We start from the raw sequence: 24394 nt of genomic DNA on the forward strand, positions 1-24394 counted from the left end.
CCCAAGTTGCTGTGTGTCCATGGACCCACAATAATTACCTCTCTACTCTCCCAGCAGTGGACACCCTGCTTTGCCACCAACTCCCATTATCCACAGATAATGCCACACATGTCATCGGTGGAGTCCCTTCTAGACCAGTAAATGTTTCTTTGGGGTAAATAACCAGGAGCGGGATGGTTGGCACCTCACTTTTCTCCAGGCAGCGAAACCTACATGCTCCCCACCTCCCACAATGCATGAGGCAGCCTGGTACCCTTGCCCCCACCAGCAGCTGATATTCTCTCCCTTCCTGATGTTTGCCAGTTTCATAGAGGTACAATGAGATCTCGCTGTCATTTAACATGCCTCTCTCTGATTACTAATGATTTTAAATGTGTCTTCATGTACTAGTGTGTTAGTTTTAGGCGTTTCCTCCTCTGAAATTGTCTTTTAAAACCTCAGCCCATTTTTCTTTATGGGGGAAGTATCTTGTTTGGATTGCAGGACTTCCAGATGTTAAGCCCTGGTTTCAGATGCTGCAAACACCTCCCTCCTTTCTGTCACATGTCTTCTAACATCGCCCATGGTGACCTTCATTAAACAGAAAACCTTAATTAAATTTATCAGGTTTTGGTTTGATGATTTGTGCTTATGAATTTTTGTTTGAGAAATCCTTCCTTGCACTTAAGTCACAAAAATATTTTCCTATGTTAACTTTATAATTTTGCCATCCCATTTAGACCTTTACTCTGCCTGGAGCCCATCTCTGTATGAGGGGTTAAGTAGGGATTTTGTTTTATTTTTCCCCATACAATGAGCTAATTTTCCAATACCACCATCAGACCATTCGTCCCTTCTTTGTGATGTCACTCTTGTCGTGTATTAAGCCCCCCAGGTGTACACGAGTCTGCCGCTGAGCCCTCTGTTCTGTTCCACTGGTCTTCATGCCTATCCCTGCACAGACTCCATGGTGAATTTACCACTATGGCCTTGTAAAATCTTTATATCTGCAGGTCAGTTCTTCTTTCTATGTCCTCTTTCATTAAGGATGACTTAGCTATTTGAGGACTATATGCCTTAATATAAATTTTAGAATAAGATTTAGAAAGTCTAAAAATATCATTTAGAATGTTTACTGGAATCACATTGTATTCATAGAACAATTTGTGAAGAACTCTTATCTTTTGATATTAAGTTACCTCTCTGAAAGCACAGAGCAAGTAGGTCTTATTTCCTGTCTATTTGTTAGATTGTAATGGAAAAAATACTAGGAATGAAGAAATTGAGGCAGAACAGAGAGAACCAGGCAGGGAACCACGGTGAGGGGACACTCTTCCTGCAGCACACAGATGACCACTGCAACCCAGAGCCTGATAAAGTGTCAGCCAAGGCCAAGCTCTGGCTTAGTCACATTCACGCTGGGCCAGGTGGGCAGCCGTCTTAGCCAGTATCTCATTTAATCATCAGTCCTGTCGGGCAGCTACTGCCATCCCTGCTTTACAGATTCAGTAAGTGGGGAATTGGCCCAAGGCAAAGAATTTGGACCAGGCAGGCTGACCTCAGAGTCCATGCTCTTAACCATGGCGCTATCCACCTCCCAGGCTGCTCTTGTGACGCTTCAGTGACAGGGGAACCCCGTCTATCCACGCTGGACCTTGGGGTGTATTTTTGCCACAGCCCTCCCTGGCCTTAGCATGTGCTCCACTTGGCACTTGGAGCCACTTTTGCAGTGACTTCAGGCAATGAGAGACCCCAGCCCCTCTGCCCCTGCCTGGCCCTGTGGTGGAGAGCCAGGCAGAGAAAAGGACATCCCTACTATTAGCTACGCTCCCCGTCTGCCCTCCGCATCTGCACCTGGAAACACAGCCCATCGGGCGCTTGTTGTTCTGTTGGTCAGACATCCCACTGAGCACGTCTTAATGAGAAAGCAAGGAAGAAGCAAGAAAAAGCCACCACCCAGGATTTCCCTTGAGACTCGGGGGTCAGGGATGAGGTGATAATTCTTAAACCCATGCAGACCCCAGCTCTAGGGTTGGCCCAGCTTGCAGGGTGGTCTTGGGTGGGTCCCAGGGCCTCTCTCGGCCTCCATTTCGTCCTCCCCACCCAGGGCTGGTCCACTTGGCAGAGCTGTACAAGGAATCTGGAAGGGAGCTTTAAACTTCACACCCTCCTAGGTTACAAACAGGATGCAGAAGCTCACAATCTGCTTTACACCCAGGTTTTCTTTAAGCCAAGGGGGATTCTCAGGGAGCAAACTAACTCCTGCTGACTTAGTGCTGGGCACTTTACTTTTGTCACCTCACTTAATGCTCTCAGGACAAGGCAAGGACTCAATGAGCCCCATCTTACATAGGGTGAAACTGAGGTTCAGAGAGGTGCGGTGACAGGCCCAGGGTCACACAGGCCCTAAGCAGCAGAGCTAGGATTTGAACCCAGGCCTGTCAGACACTGGAGCACTGTTCTTTCTGAGGACAGGTTAGTAACCCTGGGACTTTGGGGTAAGGTTGCTGAGACCTTCAGGGTGAGAAACAGTTGTTTGTGAAGATAAGCCCCGAAACCTACCAAGTTTGTCCACAAAAACTGATAATGTGGCTCAACTGTCGCAATGTCCACACTCTAAGATTTCCCTTCCGGGAACACAGTGACTTGCATAAACCAAGGGTCCCGGGCCTCCTTTCTTTCATCTGTTTGCTGGGTGGGAGGAGGGAGAAGGGGAATCCAGCCCAGGGCATCTGGGGGGAAGAGGCAGGCTTCTCACCTGTAGAAAGTGCTTGACCATCTGCAAAGCACACTGGGAAGGGCGGGGTTGGGGGAGGGAGGGCGAGCTGTCCCAGTAGTAAGTTAGGGCTGAAGTGCGAGGTGGCTGTATGGGGAGGGGGACGGATACCAGTGCCCTGCCCTCCTGGTTGGGCCAGGCCAGGGGCCAGTGTGTCTCTGCATCTGTCCGTCTCTCTCCTTTTGTTTTCTTTCTTTGTGGCAGTTCATCTGTTAATTCTTTCTCTCTCCCTATGTCTCTCCATCTCTCTATCTCTGTATCTCTACTGTCTCTACTGCGTCTGCCTCTTTTTTGCTTGCTACTGAGGAAACCAGTGGTTTCAAAAGCAGGCCCAGCCACTGGAAATGACAGACCCAGCTGGGTCTGGCCTGAGGCACTCCCCTGGCTCAGGGCCCTGTCAGGCTGGTGCCAAACTCACACCTCCATCGAGGGCCAACTAATATTTATTCAGGGCCTGCCAAACGTGTCAGGCTCGGGCTGGGCTGAACCGGTGAGCGAGCAAAGCTGTCAAAGTGCCTGCCTGCTCTATAGGAGCTCAGACTTCAGAAGAAATGCCCACCCTCTCTCTGCTCAGCCCACACCCCCCGGCCCCCGGCCCTGGCTCCTCAGCCCTCAGGTGTGCAGAGCCCTGGGGACCATATGCCCTCCACCCCCCCACCCCACCCTCCCCTCCCCTCCCCCGAGACAGCAGATCAGAAGTCAGGTCACCGCGGGGCAGGCCAGAGTGGGGACTGGGGGCTTGCTTGAGGTATCCCACCTACTGAGTAAGTGGCATTCTTTGATATTCGGTGTCCCCAACACTTGGAGGGCTGGCAGCCCCCTGAACGGTAGGGGGTCTTCCATGAGGATGGGCCCTGGTGAGAGTGTCTGAGACCAGGGGCAGCCTGGGTGGGAGGACCAAACCCCACCCCCCGACCGTGGCAACAAACCTCCAGTCCATAACTGCCCCAGTGCCTGAGGGGATGGTGGCCCTGAGGGCCCCCCAGGTGCCCGGCCAGACGGTGGAGTTGTGGGAGGGCGGTGACAAGGGGAAGGAAGGGAGGGGAGCGGCTGGGGGCTCCTTCAAGAGGCCGGCCAACGACAGACTTCCTTATTTGGGCTCAGGCCCTTCCTGAGACGAGAAGGCCGCTTTGCTCTGAAGGCAGGGGGTGGGCGTGCTGGCAGGGGTCTCAGGATTACAGGGACTTGAGACTCCTGCCATCCTGGATCTGTGAACGCTCAGACCCATAGGTGTATCTGGATAAGACCTTTGAGGCCACATGGTCCAACCTGGTTCCCATCCCCTTGCTCCCCAGTCCCATTGTACAGAGAAGGGCACTGAGGCCCAGAAGGAAGCAGGGAGCACCTCTTCCCTCCCACCAAGGTCACACAGCAAATCAGAGCTGAGTCCAGAGTGCAGGCCAGCCCCGGCCTGGCCACACGGCAGCCCGCTATTCATGAGACACGGTGAGGGCCTGGTCAGCCCGGGCAGTGCCGGAAGACGAGGTCATGGTGCTCTGGCTTGGGAAGTAGAGAACAACAAACCAGCAGAAGATGAAGACACCTGTCAGGGAGGAGAGGGCCTCAGTGAGCCTGGGGCGGGGCCTGGGCTGGCGGCCACCCAGAGGAGAAATCGCTCCACTGTAAAAGTTCAAGAATGGAGGGACTTCCCTGGTGGCACAGTGGTTAAGAATCCGCCTGCCAATTCAGGGGACGTGGGTTCGAGCCCTGGTCTGGGAAGATCCCACATGCCACGGAGCAGCTGAGCCCATGCGCCACAACTAACTGAGCCTGCGGGCCTAGAGCCCATGTTGCATAACGAGAGAAGCCACCGCAATGAGAAGCCCGCGCACCGCAAGGAAGAGTAGCCCCCGCTAACCGCAACTAGAGAAAGCCCGCGCGCAGCAACGAAGACCCAACGCAGCCAAAAATAAAATAAAATAAATAAACTTATTAAAAAAAAAAGTTCAAGAATGTATAGAAAAATCAGACAAAAAATGAAACCTACTCCTGAAAAAGAACCAAATAGATAACTTGAGAATGAAAACCAGAGTCCTCGAAATAAAATCTATACACACAGCTATCTCATAAAAGAAAGACCGAAATGAAGGAATTTTCAGACATGCAAAACAACTACCACTGCCCCTCTTATAGAGGATTATTACAGGATGTGCTTCAGCAAGAAGAAAAGGGAAGATGTGAGGTATGAAAATTGTAGTAAGTACAGAAATTGATAAAAAAGTAAAAATCTTTGTGTTTCTTTAAAAGAAATTTAGAACTAAAACCCTACACAACAATAAAAAATATTGAGAAGAGTTCAAGGGCAGTTAAAGTGTGCTGAGGGCTCTGTTTGGGAAGAAGAGAGAAATACTGAGTTACACTCAGTTGAAAAAACTCAGTGCGGTGAAGTGTTCAGACTTAACTATGATGGGTAACCTCAGAAAGAATAATGACATAATCCACAGTTTCAAGGTGCATCCCTCTCCAAGCCGTAACCCCTGGGAATTTTCAGATGTGGACTCATAATTCTTCATCTGGGGACAGTCTCCGGTGGCCTAATAATAATGACTTCTGCTGTTGTTAACATAGTTCCCACATATTGAAGGCCTCCTGTATTACACACACACATTATCTCAGTTATTCATCATGAAATCTGGTGAGAAAAGTACTGGAATTATCCCAGCTGTACAGGTGACTGGATCAGAGGAGCTGAGTGACTTGCTGGGGTGGTGAGTGGAGGTGGGGTTTGAACCCAGGTCTGCTTGTCCCCAGTGCTGCCAACCATGGTGCCATGTAGTCTTGTGAAGCACTGGGAGCCAGCCCTGTCCTTGTGGGCTTTGCACCTGCTGGATCTAGGACCCCTTGGTTCCTAGTGCCTCCTCTGGATGGGATGAGACTGTGAGTCAAAGCACACACCTGTCATTCCTCTCTTGGCTGTTTCCCTCACAGTCAGGCTGTGATGCTTCTTTCAGTTGTGTGTATGAAACAGGGGTATGAGGAGCAAAGAGGACAGGTGCGGGCAGGGAAACCATGTCCCACATGCACCCTGGGCGCCTGCCCCTTTGCTGGGTATCAGAGAAAGAACCCGGCGGGGGCAGGGAGCAGACGTAGCAAGCATTTCCTCCACTAACCATTTGCTTCCTGCCTTCACAGCCCCTTAGAGACTCTGTTCGTGTCACGTGGCCTTCACATCACATGATCTCACCCTCCTGGTCACAGATGATTGGACCAGAGATGGGCACCTGACCCAAGATGGCCCAGTCAGATCCTTGACTCTCCTAAGAACATGGAAGAGACTGAAGCAGACCGTGGTCACTAGACTTGGAAGGTCACACAGGGATGAGGGGGCCATATTGGGCAGCCAGTCGGGGGCCATGGGTAGGAATGGGCCAGTGGAGAGAAGAATGAAGAAGTTTCCACAGAGAGAAGGTGAGAGACTACGTGTGACACCAGAGAAAAAGATGGGGAAAGTATCTGCTTTGGTTTTGGTGGCTTTTCCTGACCCTGCTACCAGCTCCCATGAGGTCAGCCAGCCTTCCTGCCCTGGGGTCCTTGGGAGAGCCTTGGATATTTAAAATCGGTACCCTTGATTTGAGCAAGCCTGAGTAGAATCCTGTTTCTTGCCATCTACCCCCTCCCCCCAAAGCCCCCCAACACCTCCCTGGCCCAGGAGCCTCACCTTGCAGAGAGGTGAACAGTGCAAAGACATAGGTGGTGGACAGGCCTAGGGGTGTGAGGATGGCCAGCCCCCAGGTCACGCCCACCAGGCTCGAGAGGCCCAGCAGGGTGAGGACCCCCTTCCAGTGCTGCCCCTTCTCCTTGCCCGCTGTGGCACTCGACAGAGTGAAGATCTTCAAGGCCACCAGGCCCAGGACCACGGCGCTGAAGAGGAAGGTGATGAGGAAATAGCCGTGGACAGTGACGTAGAGGGCAGAGGTGGCAGTTTTCTCACAGAACCAGCACCTGGAGGAGGCGGATGGCCATCAGGACCAGAGGAAGGCTCCTGAGAGCAAGCCCTGGGCTGTCTCCCTGCCTGATCTTCCCTGACCAAAAAGATGCCTTCTCCCATCTCCACCCATCCATTCCCCACTCTCCCGGGGGAGAGTCACAAGGCTCCAGGCTGCTGTCTCTTTAGACCAGTGAGTGTAAAAGGCTAGTTCTGTCCCAAAGACATGTTTCGTTCACCCCACATTATGTTGTAAGAAAAAAAAAATGGAATTAATGACCACCTTTTAAAAGTGAAATGTTTGGCATAAACATCCAAAAATTTTTTTTTTTTTTTGGCCACGCCACACAGCGTATGGGATCTTAATTCCCTGAACAGGGATTGAACCCAGGCCCTGGTAGTGAAAGCGCCAAGTCCTAACCATTGGACCGCCAGGGAATTCCTTAAACATCCAGATTTCTGCTTCTCTTATAAAACCATACAGCTGGCAGCTCTGTGGATGCCCTCCTGAGGGACAGTAGTCAGCTGCCCATTAGACTGGCATGTGATCGCCAGTCTGTCGCTGTGCCCACCCAGGCCGCTGCATGTACTTATGTTCCCTGCCCGGCCCCTGGGGCCCTGCATTTGAGGCCCTGGGGACAGGACCAAGGCCCCACCAGCTCTTCTTAGCACAGAACCATGGGCCTCAGGCAGGTATCCTGGGAGAGGCTCAGCTCAGCTCCCCTGTTCCCTGCACTGCAGGAGTGAAGGCCCAAAAGAGCATGTGGATCAGCCCCCCATTGTACAGATGAGGAGACCGAGGCTCTGGAAGGGGACAGGCTTGCCCAAGTTCACACAGCTACTCAGAAACAGAGTCTGGATAGAATCAGGGCTGCTGCAAATATTGGGCAGGTTGTGCCCTGCACAAGGGCACCTGGTTGGGGGGCAGGTGGGGACTGAAATCCAACTCACCCTCCACTCGCCAGGCTGAGCACCTGGCATGGCAGGTCAGAGGGATGGGGGGCGGGGTACCTTTTAAATTTGTCCAAAGGTGCTATGTAGGCTGTGGTGACCCAGGCTAGAGCAAGGCGTCCTGCCTCCTGGTCCGGTTCTCTCTCCTTCTCACCCCCTCTCTCACTGTACTTCCTCTCTCCGGGCCTCAGTTTACCCTTGCAGGCCGTGAGCTAGCTGGATCTGAGGATCCTTTGCCTTGACTTACTCGTCTCTCTTCCCAGGATCCCCTCCTCCCCCCACCTCCACCTCCTTCTGGTCCCCAGGACCCTGAGACCACCCCAGCTCCCACAGCCAGCACTCACAGCTCCAACGTGGTGGTGTTCTTCTTGTCACGGATGGCATAGGGGCCATAGCTGTTGGCGCTCCCTGTGCCAATGACTATTAGGGCAGGCAGGCCTGGGGGCAAGGGGAAGAGGAGGTATGGCATTGCTGGGGCTCCCTTGGCACGTCCTCCTCCAAATCCCCCTCCAGCTGTCCATCCCTCGAGCTCTGAGCCAATCAAAGAGGGAGCTGCCCCTCCCCCGCCCCAGGCTGGTCCCCTTCCTGCCTCTTCCAGAGTCAGCCATGCCCTCTGCCTGGCCAAGCGGCACCTACCCCAGCCCACGAGGCTCAGCTTCAGGAAGTAGTGCCCGACGTAGGTGTTAAAGACCTTGATGACGAGCAGGTAGAGGTGGAAGGCTTCCAGGCCCATCCAGGTGAAGGCACAGAGCAGGAAGTAGTGGAAGACGGCCCCCCGGGCCCAACAGGCAGCATCGGACCCCTTCAGGCCATGCCCCACATTGATGAAGAAGGCCAGATTCAGGAGAAATAAGCTGATGCTCAAGGCCACGTGGATCTTGGGGGCGTCTTCAAACTTGAACTTCTGCCGGGAAAACCTGGGGCAAGAAAGGCCAGTGAGAGGCTGCAAGGGGGCACCCAGGCCTCTCCATCTGACCACCTCTGTTCCACCCCTGCCAGCAACCAGAGTGTGAGAACATTCCAGTTCAAGTCCACGAGCCCTCTCATGACCCGTAGGGCCCTATGGATTCTGGATCCTGTTGGCTTCATCCCTTGACTCCATGCTTGAGCCAAATTACCTAATTTGCAATTCCCTAAATGCATTCTGCTTCTCTACGCCTCCCGGACTTTGCCCACACTCTTCCCTCTGCTCTCAATGCCTTTCCCTGCTTCACCTTCAAAATCCCCCTTGGGTGTTTCTTTCTGGGACGGCTGTCTCTGAATGTCACTTATCCCAGGCCTATTTGGAAGCTTCCCAGCAGTGAGCGCAGTGTAACTCTCCACCCACCCCTTATTTCCATCTCTCCCCAGGCTTTGACCTGGGGCCTCACACAATAAGCAGGAGGAAGCCCTGCGTTGGTTGAGTGAGTGGACAGACAGGGCGTGGATGCATGAAGCCTAGAACTGAGTAGGGAGGGTGAGGCTCAGAGAGGAACAGGGACCCAGAGCCACAGCGCAGGGCAGGGGCTCCGGACTCCCAGTCCAGGGCTTCTTCCCAGGGCTCACTTCCCCCTCCGTGGAGTTCCCACTGCCAATTCCTAGCAAATCAGCTCCAAAGGACTCTCAGTGGAGGGATGGGAGCTCAGGGCTGCCTGGAGTGGGCATGAGGGATAATGTCCACCTCACCTGAGATGCCAGGCCCCACCCTTGGGAGATGTCGACAGTGCCTCCTGGCGCTCCAAGCCCGTCTCACAGGGACCAGCAGTGCAGCCAGCTGGCAAGTCATGCTCAGCTTATTGCAGATGGATGCTCGGCTTATGAGGCCAGGGCTTGGGGGATGGGGGCAGGGGGGGCACCACTTACACTCACAGTTCGGTCCGAGATGGAGTGGGTGGGGCTGGTGGGGGCCTCAGCCCAGGGCCAACCAGTGCCAGCATGTGCAGGAAGGCAGTGGGAGGGCCCCAGACTGGGAGTCAGGAGACCAAGGGCTGCTCCAGGCCCGTCATGGGTCGGGAGGCCAACCGTGGGGCTGCTCCCACAGGCTCCTTCAGGCTGGCAGTTCCTGCAGGTCCCTCAGCCACGGCCGGGGCCTGGGCACAGGCTGCAGGAGCCTCTGGTGCTTCTGCTCCTCCTTCTTCCAGAAACAGCCCCAGGTTTCCCTGGGGAGCACCCTTTCCCACTCTCAGCCACGCGCTCTCAAACCCAAGGGCAGGCACTTGGGCGGCCTGACCAGTCAGTGTAATTCATCCTTTCATCACAGTGGCGTGTTCAGTCATGGGCACATGGTCTAAGTTAGACCAGTATAACTCAACTCTGGTATACATAGGATAAAACTGCACAGACATATACACACACACACACACAGGACATGCACAGGGTCAGCTTCCTTGGTGTATGACCTCTGCAGGGCCCTGCAACCAGAAGGGCCCTATGCTTATTTTAATGCTCTGCTGTCACCATCTTGAAATTCTTAATAATTTTTGAGCAAGGGGTTACATATTTTCATTTTGGACTGGGCCCTACAAATGATATAGCCAGTCCTGTGTGCGTGTGTGAACACACACACAACTGAGTGCGTGTGGAAAATGGTGAAAACTGAATGAGCTCTGCAGTCTTGTTAGCAGTGCTGTAACAATGTCAATTTCCTGGTTTTATATTGTACTACAGTTATAGAAAATGTCATCACTGAGGAAAGCTGGATGAAGGAACCATGGGACTCTAGGTACTATTTTTGCAAGTTCCTGTTAGTCTATAATTATTTCAAAATAAAATTTTTAAAATTTATATATTTATGTATTTTTATTTTTGGCTGCATTGGGTCTTTGCTGCTGCGCGTGGGCTTTCTCTAGTTGCAGAGAGCAGGGGCTACTCTTTGTTGTGGTGCGCAGGCTTCTCATTGCGGTGGCTTCCCTTGTTACGGAGCATGGGCTCTAGGTGTGCGGGCTTCAGTAGTTGTGGCATGAGGGCTCAGTAGTTGTGGCTCTTGGGCTCTAGAGTGCAGGCTCAGTAGCTGTGGGGCACGGGCTTAGTTGCTCCGCGGCATGTGGGATCCTCCCAAACCAGGGCTCGAACCCGTGTCCCCTGCGTTGGCAGGCGGATTCCTAACCACTGTACCATCAGAGAAGTCCAATAAAGTTTTTTTAGAAACTTCAATTCTGGGCCTTAGTTTAGAATATTAGCTGTCCAGGCAGCTAAGAAGCTATGATGCAAGCCTGGGGATCCCCAAGGCCCCTGAGGATGGAGAAGTTGCCTGACATGACTGACAAAGGAGAAAGCAAAGTTTTGAGAATCAGAGGGACACCAAGTCCTGGAGACATCTTTTGAGCCCCTGGATCCAACATCACCTGAAGTGAACTCACCTTGGGCTTTTCAATTCTGTGAACCACACATTACCTATTATGTTTAAGCCAATTTGAGTTGAGTTTCTGCCACTTGTAACTGAAATAGCCAGACACATTTCAACCTCCAATCCCATTTTATAGATGAGGAAACGGAGGTTTGGAGAAAATATCAGTGTAATGCTGCATGACTAACACTACCCTGCTGGTTTCTACCCTGCCCTGCTGCCGCTCTTGAGGGCAGGACGGAGATGTGGGGTGGGGATGGGGTGACCCACCTCAGGACAGCGTAGAGGACAATGGTGAAGGCCAGGAAGATCATGGAGGTTCCGCAGCCAGCCTGGGAAATGCGTGTGAGGGCCTTTACGGTGACTTGGTCCAAGACCGGCCTCTGTGGATGATCCCCCCAAATAAGAATCCTATCAGTTGGAGACCAGGCCCAGACACCCCAAAGGCCTGGCCCCTGCCAGGAAGCCTCCTCCCTGGGCCGGGAGCCTTGGCACTTCCAGAATTGCTAGGATGGCGGAGGGGGGGCGGGTGGTGTGCCATTACCAGCAGCAGGGCGAAGAAGGTCAGGTGGTCACAGCGGCAGATAGTCCTATCGACTCCGAACTCTGTGGAGCAGCCCTTGGAAGACCAGTCTCCTGATGACCCTGGGGAGGAGGAGAGGGAGCCTAGGGGAGGGGACGGGAATATAGGGAAGCAGAGGGGAGGGGAGGGCAGGGAAAGGGAAGAGAGGGGTCCAGAGAGGAAAGAAAGAGGGGAGGGGCCCTGCGGTTGGAGTCCTGTCCCCTAAGGAGCCCTTACCCTCCACCCATCTTACCCAGGGAAGATCCTCCAGGCCCTACCTTTAGTCACGTCCCAGAATACACAGCTGAGGGTCACGTTCTGAAACCAGAGATTGGGAGTCAGGGGCGAGGCAGGGGAAGTTGGGAGAGGGGAGAGGAGGGTAGGACGGGGACGGGGAGAGGACAGTGTGCTCTGGGTCTCAGCACACGCACGCGTTAGGTAGAAGCAAGTCTCAGCCTGTGGTCACGCAGGAACGCGAAGCGTTTGATGTATCCTGGGTCAGCGTGTCGGGGGTGTGGAGAGGCGTGGGGCTGTGGCTGGCAGGGGCGCAGGTCTGCAGACGCATGCCTTTAGGGGAGCGTGTGTGTGGGCAGCCGTGCGCGTGCACGTGTGTTTGCCAGGTCCCCTGGGCATCTCTGTGAGCACAGGAGTGGAGGGTGTCTGGGAGGCATGTGGATACATATGTGCACAGGGTAGGCATGTGTCCATGGGCACAATTGTGTGTCTGGTCCTAATGGCTTCTCCCAGGTGGATGTGGGAGCGTGGGGTGTGCAGAGTCCGTGTGTGTCTGCCCACATGCCCAGGGGTGCCCACCCACATGTCTGCCCCTCAGGAGCTGCCAGGCCAGGGTGGGGGACTCACAGGAGGCTGGTGCTGGTGGGAGAAGGTGATCTCCAAAGGCTCAGCCAGGCCGGTGACATTTATATGACCCAAACTCAAGCCCACCACGTGATTGTTCAACACGCTGCTGCCGTCCTCTAGGCTGAGCCGGGGGCCCTGTGGAGGGACGTGGGTGAGGCCAGGCTGCACAAGGGGCTGCCCCAACCCAACCCTGGTCAGGGCTCCTGGGAGCCTCTAGGGCTTGTGGCCCTTGCCTGGAGGGCAAAGTCTGGGGCCGGGGGACCAGGGGGCAGGGAGTCACGGACGACCTTCTTCCTGCTGCTCACTGTACTCTGCTCCAGCTGGGCCAGGGCGGGCCCTACACTCCAGGCCAAGCGGCAGCAAAGCCATGTACCTGATGGCTCTCCGTTGCTGGTCTCCAGGCCTCCCCCGCCCTCTTAACTGGAGTGCAGGGTTAGAAGGAAGATCAGCCGGGAAACGGAGGGCAGTGGTGCCTACAGGTGGGGAGCACCTGCCCACACCAGCACTCAGGGATACACATGTCCCCATGGGAGTGGAGACACACCTCTGGGGACATACCTGGTACAAATTTGCAAGGGCCTGGGTACACTTGCTCATGTGAACATGGTCACACCAGCACACATGATTATGTGCGCACCAGGAATAAGGAAGGAGATGCATGTTTGTTCATGCACAAGGACACACAGGGGACATGAACACACTTGGGATACACATACAGGAGTCCAAGGGCACAGGTGTGGGCAGTCCAAACAGCTGAGTGTGAATAACCAGCGTGAGCCTGCGGTCCACAGACCCTAGAGACGGGGGTCTGGGATGGCCTCGGCTGCTTTAGGAACGTTCCAGAGGCTCCTCACTTCCTCCATCCCCATCGGGTCCCTCAGCAAAGACTCCAGAGAGGGCCAGCATGTCCTGGGTAACCAAGCATTGAGCCTCAGCCACCCTGAGCCTCTCCTCACCTTGAAGACATTCCCCGAACCAACGTCCAGGATGGTTATGGCCAACCGAACCATTGGCCTGCTGCCCTGAAAGGATTCAAAAAGGCTCCTGGGCAGCCGGACTCTGTCAGGGTGCTGGTGCTCGTCCTCTGTCACCTGCTTCGGAACCTGCAACCACAGACCCAGCCGCTCTGTCTTTCCCTGAGGAGCCCAGCCCCCAACACAGGTCCTGCCCGCCCCCCCCCCCACTAGATGGAAGGAGAAACAGGCATGCTGGGTGGTGGGGCAGCACTGAGGACCGAGGACAGCTCTGAGAGGCAGGACACCTGGGGGCATGGTCCAAGCTCTGCTCTGTCCAGGCTGTGAGCCCCTGGCCAAATCACAGCCCTTGTGGAGCCTCGGTTTTCCCAATATGGAGAACGGAGCCAGTAAGATGCCCGCATGGCCACCCATCAGGCTGAAAGTGGGCTGTGAAGGGGCGACACCTGGACAGGTCAGTTTGCAAGTGTGAGGGAGGGTCAGTTGTGGTGCTTTTGGTCAGGGTCCTGACCCCCATTGTGCTGACATATGGCTATGGTGACAGTGTCTATTTTCCAACTCAGGGATAAATGGAAAACGTAAGGCCATCAGGAAGGGAGACAGCAAGGGCCGAGAGGGAGGACACAAGAATTCACACTGAATGTGATATCCAGCCCCGCCCAACAACAACACATTTTGTAAAAGCTAAGAATGGTCAAAATATTAAAATAAATTTTACTGGTAGTTGCCAAGCGTGTTTTGTTCATTCTCTGACCTCATTGCTCCCCTGGGGCTGCAGCCTGGTCCCACCTGGTCCTGCCTCAAAAGCATCCCTTGGGCATTGGAACAGGGGGCACTAAGTGTTGTAGCCGAGAGCCTCAACTTTCTGCTTCCCAGTCCAGAACCTTGTCAAAAGGACACATGGGTGATTTCACAGGCTGGTTTATACCCCACGCAGAGGGCTCAGCTGCTGGGGTGACGTGATAAAGGGTTGAGAAAGGCCCCGTCCATCTTCCATCTCCCCTTCTCCAGGCAGACCTAAAATCCCTCCATGATAGACCACTTCCCTGCTGCCCAAACTTCCACCCTCAGCTTTATGCCTTAAGGGAGGCTGTGCCCTGGCTGCACCAAGCATTCCCTGTGAGTTATCTCATTTGCTCCCTCTGACAACCTTGAAAGTGGGCAATATCATCCCCATTTTACAGATGGGGAAACCAAGGCTCAGAAAAGTTAGGTAATTTGCCCAAGATCACAATAGCTGGTAAGGGGCGGAACTGGGATTTGAATCCAGACCTATGTAAACCCAGAGTCTGCCCGTTAACCCTTTGCAGCGCCTCTACAAGTGCCTTTACCTGGTTTCTAATGTGCCCCTGGTGGAAGAGTTCATGGGAACCTCAGACTTTGGAGGAGCCTTCGAGCTCATTTTACAGATGAGGACTCGGGGGCCCAGAGAGGGGAGGGGATTTCCTGGAGGACACCTAATCAGGTGGTGGGAAGTCCAGGGCTAGAACCCTGACTCTCGATTCGGTGATCTTCTGAAGGTCTCATCCTAGCACCCTAGGTAATATATTACCAGGATCCACTCAACCAATTAACTCACCAGCACCCATTAACCAGGTGGCAGAGAACTACCAAATGGGACATGGGAAGGATAACTGTTGATGCACCAATCACAGACCATGACTCTCTCAGAAAAATATGCCTGAGGAAAGTAGGACCAGGACCGGCCAGTGGGGATGGGGGAAGCCTTCACCTGAGAGGGGGTCAGAGAGAAGTGCAGGTCTTCTGAGATGCTGGTGCTGATGTTCTTGACAAGAGCCGTCAAAAAACCCATATTCACTGTCTCTGTCAGACTCTCCTCCGCCAGATGGATCTCATAGTTCAGCCAGTATCTACAAGGGAAGATAGGGTCTTGCAGGCTGAGTTACCCACTCACCTGGTCCACTCACCTGGATGACGGGAGGAGAGATACCATGCGCAGCGATCATCAGGCTCCTGGTGTAGGAGGGGTGACCCAGAATATCAAAGGGAAGACCCTGGGATGCTGCAGGAGAAGAGGGGTGGCACGGGAGTGATTCATGCTGGTTCTGAGGGATTCCGGCCAGTGGCCCCTCTGAGTATTTTATGTATTTCTCTTTTTCGTAACAAAATACATTACAATGTAAAGTTTGTCATTTTAACCATTTTAAAGTGTGCAATTCAATGGCATTAAATACATTCACAATGTGTGAAACCATCTTTGCTATCTAGTTCCAGAACATGACCATCACCTCAAAAGGAAACCCTGAACCCATTAAGCAGTTACTCTTCCCCCAGCCTCTGGCAACCACTAATCTATGAATTTGCCTATTCTGGATATTTCATATAAATGGAATTATATGATATCTGGTCTTTTGTGTCTGGCTTCTTTCACTTAGCATGTTTTCAAGGTTTATCTATGTTGTAGCATGTATACGTATTTCATTCCTTTATACGGATGAATAATATTCCTTTGTATGCATATACCGTATTTTGTTTATACATTTATCCATTGATGGGCATTTGGATTGTTTCCACTTTTTGGCTATTGTGAATAGAGCTGCTTGTATTCACGTAAAAGCTTTTGTTTGAAGGCTTGTTTTTAATTCTTTTGGGTGGATACCTAGGAGTAGAATTGCTGTGTAATTCTGTGTTTAACTTCTTGAGGAAGTGTTAAACTGTTTTCCATAGCAGCTGCACCATTTTATATTCCCACCACCAATGTATGAGGGTTTCAGTTTCTCCAGATTCTTGCCAACACTTGATATTTTTCACTTTGTTTTGTTTCATTTGCAATTATAGCCATCCTAGTGGGTGTGAAGTGGTATCTCATTGCAGTTTTAATTTGCATTTCTCTAGTGACTAATGATGTTAAGCACCTTTTCATGTGTTTATTGGTCTCTGTAAATCTTCTTTAGAGAAATTCTTCTGAGTATTGGAAACTGTGGGATGATCACTGTGAGGTGTGAGGGCTAACTCACATTTATTGAGTGCTAGGTGAATACTGGGAATTCAGCCTTTGAAGACTTAGCTGTATGGGAACTGACTTATGGGAACTGAGCTGGTCTTGGAAACACATAGAACACAAATTTAATTGCCATTTATTTTACTACAGCCCCCTTGCCATGGGCTACAAAGTTAGGGTGAGGAAAGTCCCCCCTCCCACCCACGTCCCTATCCTGGTGCTCTCCATGGTGCTGAAACTTCTCTTTGGCCAGAGTTCCTTTTCCCAAGCCTGGGGTCCTAAGACATGCTGCCCACCTTTTTAAAGCAATTTTAAACAGGTGAAGGCTGAGGTAGCAAAGGTATAGAAGGGGAACAAGAGCAGATAGAGCCAGATCGAGGCTACTGGAAAGGAGTAGCTATGGAGGGCTTGCCACGGAGGCAAAAGGGAGGCTTTTATTTCGACATTTTTTTGAACACAGTTACCAAGGAATAAAACTCCAAGGAAACCACAGGAAAAAAAATATTGTAAAATATAAAGAGTAAACCATGCAAATATGTGCACATGAGCTTGGATGGTTCAGGCAATTAGAACATTCAGCCAGAAACAGTGGGATGAGATTGCCCAAATCCATTGATTGAGCTACACCAACTGATACTAGTTTTTTATTTATCTCTTAAAAATCTAAATGAAGAAGTATTGTGATTTTTATTGTTACCAAATAAAATAGAGAATTGTATTTCACAATACATATAGTTCACCTCATGCACTTAAAAAATTCCTTGGCCTTACCAAACAGCCCATGAATTTACCTTCTTGAGGGAAGATTTCCTGATCTGGTTCTCAGAGCACTTTAAAAAAATTGTTTTAGTTGTGAAAAGTAACATATATTCAAAAAGTCTAAACCATAGATGTACAGTTGAATTTTTAATTATAAAGTTGACACCAACTTAAGGATCATCTTCTTTGTCTGATATTGATTTAGCTATTCAGACATCTTTTGGTTCGTGTTTGCATGATACATTTTTTCATTGTAAGTGGTGTGAGGTTCAACAACTTGTCTTTTACCTTGGAGGGGATATATTGATATTCTCTAGTCCTCTGAATGTCCAGGAGATTCACTGAGGTGATGGGACCCTGAATTCTTGTGGAGGTTGTCTCTTACCCTCTAGTTCACATATGTCTTCCTAAGGCATCTTCACAACTTGCCACTTTCTGCTCATCAGATCTAATCAGCATAAGTGAAACAAATTTTTTAAAAAAGATGAAACTCAGGCATACTGATGAGGGAAAGAAGCCAGATACAAAAGAGTATGCACTATGTGATTCTATTTATAGGAAGTCTGAGAACAGGGAAAATCAATACTTGGTTATAGAAGTTAAAATAACGGTTACCGTGAGGTGGCGCTATTGACTGGGAAGGAGCATGAGGGACCCCTCTGTGAGGCTAGAAAAGTTTTATAAGCTTAATGTGGGTGGTAATTAAAGGATGAGTATATAAATATGTAGAATTTTATTGATCTGTACAGTTAACATGTATGCATTTTGCTGTCATATGTGTGTGTGTGTGTGTGTGTGTGTGTGTGTGTGTGTGTGTGTGTATATATATATATATATATTATACCTCAAAATAGATTTTCTTGGAAAAAATTCAGGCTTTGGACTTCTGCTTCAGAGTAGGGTGGAGTTATTTGTGATGGATCAATGCTCTCACTGAGAACAAATAGAAAAGCTAGATATAATACAGAAATAATTTGTTTAAAGGCATCAGAGAGCTGCTAAAGCAGAGAGGGGCTAAAATTCTGCAGAGGGAGCATCATAGAGAAATGAACTGAAAATCTGCTGTTGCTTTTTTTCCCCGGGGACATGTGCTCATTCTAAGCATGTCCCTTGTCTAAGCATGGACGAAAGGCTGGGAATTTGAGCTTCATCTGAATAGAGGTCACTGTTGGTCATAAAAAATGCCCTGCTGTCACAATATGAATGAACCTCAAAAACGTGCTAAGTGAAGAAAGCCAGATGCAAAAGACAACATGTTGTATGGTTTCCTTATATAAAATGCCCAGACAGATCAGTGGTTGACTGTGGCTGGGTTTGGATTGCAAACAGGCACAAGAGCACTTTGTCAAGTATAAACAGGGCATTTGGCGGTCTTGGTGGTGGTGTTGGGGTGGTGCAGAGGGTGAAGAAATAAACCTGGGCACTCGAAGGGTCTCAAAAGTACAGCTGATTTCTCCTCCAGACATTTTTCAGAATTGTGAGACTCTATAGTCTGAGAGGCACTAGCTAAGCTGAAAATTCTGAAAAGTAAGAGTTTTCCACAGTATTTTACTTTCTTTTAGTGGATCATAGAGACAAACGTGAAAGATAAAGCAATAAATCTTTGAGAAGAAAACATCGAAGAGTATCTTCATGATCCTGGGGATGCAAACATTTCCTAAAAAGGACCCCAAAGCATTAACTATAAAGTAAAAATCTGGTATATTACACTACATTAAAATTAAGAATGTCTGTCTGTAGTCAAAAGACAATGCTAAGAGAATGAAAAGGCAATCCACAATGAAGGAGAACATATTCATGTGTATCTGTTTGCAAAGACATGTAACCAGAATATATAAAGAACCCCTAAAGATCACTCAGAAAAATTCAAACAACCCCATAAAACAACAAGCCAAAGACTTAAAAGGCCATTTCACAAAGAGGATATCAAAATGTCTAATAAATATATGAAAGATTAAGTTAAACTTAATCAGGTAAATATAATTAAAATCACCATATGATACAGTACAAACTTGCCAGAATGGCTAAAATGAAAAAGCAGACAATACCAAGTGTTGACAAGGATGTGAAACAACTAGAACTATCATACACTGATCGTGGGAGTGAAATTTGGTTTAAGAACTTTGGAAAACTGTTAGGCAGTTTCTATTAAAGCTAATCACATGCCTTCCCTATGACCCACCAATTTCACTCCTAGGAATATACCTTACAGAAATACATACGTTCACCAAAACACACGAACAAGAATATTTACAGCAACACTCTTTGTATAAGCCAGAAACTGGAGATTACCCAAATGTTACTATACAGCAACATAGTAGAATGGATAAATGACGTATGTGATATATCTATAGCTATCTATAGCCATCCATATCTATCTATCTATCTATCTAAAGAAATACACCAAAATGAAAATAATGATTATCTCTGGATAGTAAGAAGGGGAATTTTCCACTTTTCTTCTTATAGCTGCTTTCTAAATATTTTATGAAGAATAAAATTACTGGACTTCCCTGGTGGTGCAGTGGTTAAGAAGCCGCCTGCCAATGCAGGGGACACGGGTTCGAGCCCTGGTCCGGGAAGATCCCACATGCCGCGGAGCAGCTAAGCCCGTGTGCCACAACTACTAAGCCTGAGCTCTAGAGCCCGCGAGCCACAACTACTGAGCCCTCGTGCCACAACTATGGAAGTCCACGCGCCTAGAGCCTGTGCTCTGCAACAAGAGAAGCCACTTCAATGAGAAGCCCACACACCGCAACGAAGAGTAGCCCCTGCTCACTGCAACTAGAGAAAGCCCGCACGCAGCAACAAAGACCCAACGCAGCCAAAAATAAATAAATAAAATAAATTTATTAAAAAAATAAATAAAATTTAAAAATCAAATTACTTTTATAATTAGAGTCATTAAAATAAAGAACACTCAAATTTATTGAGTTCCTATTATTTGCTAATAACTTTTCCATGCATAATCTCCTTTAATCTCAACAACCACCCCAGGAGGAAGGTATAGGAGAGAGATCAAGAATAAAGGCTTTGGAACAGTAATGAAATGACAATGCTGGTAAGATAATGATAACAGCTAACGTGTCTGAATTATGTATTTAATCTTTGCAGTAATTCTACAAGTCAGGTGTTATTTCAGCCCCATTTTACAGATGAGGAAACTGAAAGTTAACCTGTCCAAAGTCCAATTCCACTTTTGAGCACTGCCAGTCTGACCCTAGTCTGTATGACTGTACACTTCCCCTACTGCCCTCCAGACCTAGGTCCATGTTTGACTTTGCTACCTACCTGTTGTGTAACGTGGGCAAGTTACTTAACCTATGGGAGCCTTAGTTTTCTTACCTGAAAAAAGGGTTGATAACAGGACCTACCTCATAGGGTTGTAAAGGTAAAGGAGATAACTTGGCTAAGTGATAGAGTTGGGAACCGAGTCCACATCTTCTGATGTCAGAGCTCCTACTTTTCCCCAAGGTGTTTAAGCCCTCCATAAGGCAGCACAAAGAGGAGCTTCCTGAACAGCTGCTCGGAGATCCAAAGCTCCCGGAGCAGCTGCAGGTACGCATGGCAGCCTTTTCAGGCCACTGAAGTGATGGCACTCAATCAGATTGTTGTGCTAACATCAAGTCTGAGAACATAAACTTTTCACTCATTTTCTCCAACAAATATATACTGAGTGCATACAAGCCTGTCCTGAGTATCCCAGAAGAGGATGGGTAACTCCGATTGGAAGGGAGAGGAGGGGAGAAAGGCAAAGATCTTTTTGAAGGTGACTCTTGGAGATGCTGTATTCCAAACCCTTTCCTCTCCCTCAATCCAGTATCTCTTGGTCTCCTGGTCTTATCAGTCTCTTGATCTCACTGATTCTACATCATTCAACGTCTCTGACCCATCCCTCCTACCCAGGTACACAGTGCCAATTGGTGGTGGTGCTGGTGGTGGTTCAGCCCTCACTATTACCCAGACCACCACAGTTGCATCCTACCTGCTCACGTCTCTTGTCACATCACCACCCTCATATCCTTCCCTGAAGCCTGAGCCATCTTTCTAAAACGCAACGTTGACTATGCTCTTCCTGTATTTAAAATATATCATTGCCCTGCCCCCTCCCGCAGTGGTATAGCTGCTTACACAACCCTTCACACTTTGGTCCCTGCTTACATTTCCAGCCCAACCCCCCCTACCAACCTCCCCATTGTTGCCTCCACCCCCAGCACTTTACTCTTTCACAGTTCAAAGCACTGTAGTTCTCCCTGTATCCCCTAACACTGCTTGAGTCCAATGGGAAATCTCCTATGCAGCCTTCAAAACCCTTTCATGGGTGGCCTCATCTGTGAAGCCTTGGCAGTTTTCCCTCCTTTGAGCTAACCTGGTGCCTTGTCTACCCTCTGTATGATCGCACTCACTCTAGAATCACCATCATTTGGGGCCATGTCTCTCCCTCCACAACTCCCAATGACAGGGACAGGGGCTCATTTCACCTCTGCATCCCCTGGATCATAGGGTCTTGGTGGTCAGGGGGAATGTGGGTGTCAAACAAGGTGGAAGGGTGAGATGAGAGTGGCATTTTCTGGGTCCAAATAGGGCTGATAGCTCCATCCCTTCCTAACAGCCTTCCTACTCCACCCCTGCCGGAGCCCCCAGATTCCTGCTCCAGCTCAGAGGGCCCTTTACCTCTGCAAGTTTCCCAGGTTGCAGGATTCATTCCCTGACCCTGCACACTCTGAGAAGCACTTAGCAGTGTCCTTAAGGCCGAAGTCGTCAAATCGGTTTGCATTGATGAGTCCTTTGCAGGGTTGTCTTGACTCCTCAGGTATGGTTGCGGAATTCTTCTGATCTAAGAGAGGGATGCAAAGTGTGAATGGGCTGCATGGGGAGGGGCCACACGGGCAGCGGGTAGGGGAGCTCAGGCTCCAGAGTCTGGTGGTGCGGACTAGAATCCGGCTCCATCCATCCACGCTGACTGTGTGAACCTGAGCTGGACTCATACCCATCTCATTCTTTATACACTTGCATACTATTTCAGTATAGGGGTGTTGCTATGCTTTTTCAATTGGTCCCCTGTTGGTGAACATTTAGGGTGTTTTTGTTTTGTTTCGTTTACTATTTTGAATAACGCTACTTATACCTTTGTCAGCTTATGTTAAGAATTCATAGAAAACATTCCTATCCTTGGAATTTCTGTATCAAAATGTAGGAACTTTTAGAAATTCCTAAGTATTACCGAATTTCCTTCTTAAAAGGGCTACACCTATTTACACTCACACCAAAAGTGGGCAAGAGTGACTATTTACTCACATGTTCACAGCCCTAGACTTTACCAAACTTTCAAATCTTTGCCAGTTTGAGGGGTAAAATTGAATTTCATTTCAACTTAAGAAGGAGTTTGAGCATCTATTTGTATGTCTTTTTCCATGAACTGCTTTATTGTATCCTTTATGGGGGTGGTGGGGCTGGATCTTGACAATCTGCACCTTTACATTTCTGACTGGCCCACCAGGAACTGTGGGTGAAGTGGGCAGGGAGACATTTACTTTTCATATTTTCACACCCTACTCCAGTGTTTGATTTTTTTAAAAAAATTATGCACAATATTACTTTCACATTAAATGAAACTAGTTAAATTTTAAGACAAAAATAAAATACATGGTAAAGATAATGGCAGACCAAAGTTAGGGTAAACGTAGGTAAAAAAATAACATTTTCAAGTGGATTTTATAATAATTAGCCCTATATGTGACAATGTTTTAAGTAGCTTGTAAAGGAACTTCAGTTTTCTGTTAGACTGTAAAGATATTCATAACACGTTGTTTAATGGGAAAAATCACATGATGGGTGAGCATGTGTATAATAACATCCATGTTTGCTTTTTAAACAGAGGAGGAAGAGAGAAAGAAGAAGGAAGGAAGGCGTAAGAGAAAAAGAGAAAGAGGGAAGAAGAGCAGAGAGGGGGAGGAAATTGTCAGCTCCAGGGAAGGCACCATTCTCTTTGTAATTCCAGCCCTCTGTATGCCTGAGGGGTTACACATGGGTGCTGGGTGCAGGGAGCAACTCGGTGGGTGTTAACAGAGCCTCCCTCCTGGCCTGCCATGAAATTTCAGGGCCGTTGGGCTTGCGAAGCTCTTGGCAACTACCTGGTGCGGAGAAGATTATGAAACATCGTTTTTGCAATTACTTTTGGAAGATGTTAGAAGAAGCATTTAGCCCAGACAGGGAGAGCCTGAACCAGGCCAGTGCGCGGGAGGCCCCTCCAGACCCACCCTACTCTTCTCTATCCCACTCTGCCCCAGAGGTTGGCCTCCAAGGACCACCTCAATCTGGGTTCATATGGGGGGGGGGGCGAGGAGGTCAGAGGTCAGGGCAGTACTCGCCCCTCCCTAAGGCTCCCCACCAGTGGCCTGCTTCCCTCTGCCAACAGCCACAGCTTCTTGTCCCTTGTGTCAGCCCTGACAGGTTCTTGGTAAAGTATCCTTTATTAAAGAGTGTGTCTGCTTCCCTCTGGGCCCCCACCATGCCCTGGACTCTTTTGAAGCAGCCCATCACTCTGCTAGACTGTTGAGTCCCTTGAGGGCAGGGACCACATGGTATATGAGCACAGGGCCTGACACTGAGTAGAGGGCTCCAGCAGCGCTTCTGGAATGAATGAACGAAAGAGCAAATGAACGCATGGCAACTGCCCCAAAATGTCCACAAAAGTAGGAGCCTTGGGCTTCCCTAGTGGCGCAGTGGTTGAGAATCCGCCTGCCAATGCAGGGGGACACGGGTTCGAGCCCTGGCCTGGGAAGATCCCACATGCCGCGGAGCAACTAAGCCCGTGTGCCACAACTACTCAGCCTGCGCTCTAGAGCCCGCGAGCCACAACTACTGAGCCCACCTGCCACAACTATTGACACCTGCGCGCCTAGAGCCCGTGCTCTGCAACAAGAGAAGCCACCGCAACGAAGAGCAGCCCCCGCTCGCCACAACTAGAGAAAAGCCCACGCTCAGCAACAAAGACCCAACGCAGCCAAAAATAAATTGATTAATTAATTTAAAAAAAAAAAAAAAGGAGCCTTCCCTCTAGATGTAAACCTCTCGGGGCTCCTCACACTGTTTAAACAGCTGAACCAGAGCACCCGTCACCACAGGGTAAACTCCATCACTCGGGGGAGCCTTCAAGGCCCGACCAGAAAATTACAACTTTCATGAGGGGCCCAGGGTCCTTATGAGACCGAGCAAGAGCCACTAGTGGTTGTGAAGTTAATTAATCAGGTGTTGCCGCCATACCGCTGGGACAGCCCGGCCATTTTTCACACTGTTTGGAGCCATAGACTAAACTTT

At 49.7% G+C, this 24394-nt stretch overlaps 1 protein-coding gene across 20 annotated transcripts in view; it reads right to left on the minus strand.

Annotated features, from left to right (window-relative positions):
* The window catches only part of LOC309617108 (dynein regulatory complex subunit 7), a 91680-nt gene that overhangs the window by 22803 nt on the left and 44483 nt on the right, over positions 1-24394 (minus strand). For 12 of the 20 annotated variants that reach the window (XR_014237755.1, XM_082368811.1, XM_082368793.1 and 9 more), the window contains 10 exons: positions 21749-21911; positions 15086-15224; positions 13336-13482; positions 12380-12514; positions 11797-11836; positions 11501-11622; positions 11227-11339; positions 8268-8548; positions 7976-8069; positions 6414-6697 (listed from right to left, as the gene is read on the minus strand). Coding sequence is in view for 16 of the 20 variants with exons in the window: in XM_082368811.1 (XP_082224937.1) it covers positions 6414-6697; positions 7976-8069; positions 8268-8548; positions 11227-11339; positions 11501-11622; positions 11797-11836; positions 12380-12514; positions 13336-13482; positions 15086-15224; positions 21749-21911 (1518 nt within the window). In the remaining 4 variants the exon portion in view is untranslated. Of the gene's footprint in view, positions 1-3438; positions 4299-5865; positions 5910-6413; positions 6698-7975; positions 8070-8267; positions 8549-11226; positions 11340-11500; positions 11623-11796; positions 11837-12379; positions 12515-13335; positions 13483-15085; positions 15225-17362; positions 17464-21748; positions 21912-24394 lie in introns of those variants that run through there. The other 8 variants (XM_082368801.1, XM_082368809.1, XM_082368800.1 and 5 more) reach the window with 8 other exon arrangements.

Source organism: Balaenoptera borealis (assembly GCF_965194805.1).
Source record: "Balaenoptera borealis genome assembly, chromosome: 19".
In the NCBI taxonomy this organism is placed as follows: Eukaryota; Metazoa; Chordata; class Mammalia; order Artiodactyla; family Balaenopteridae; genus Balaenoptera; species Balaenoptera borealis.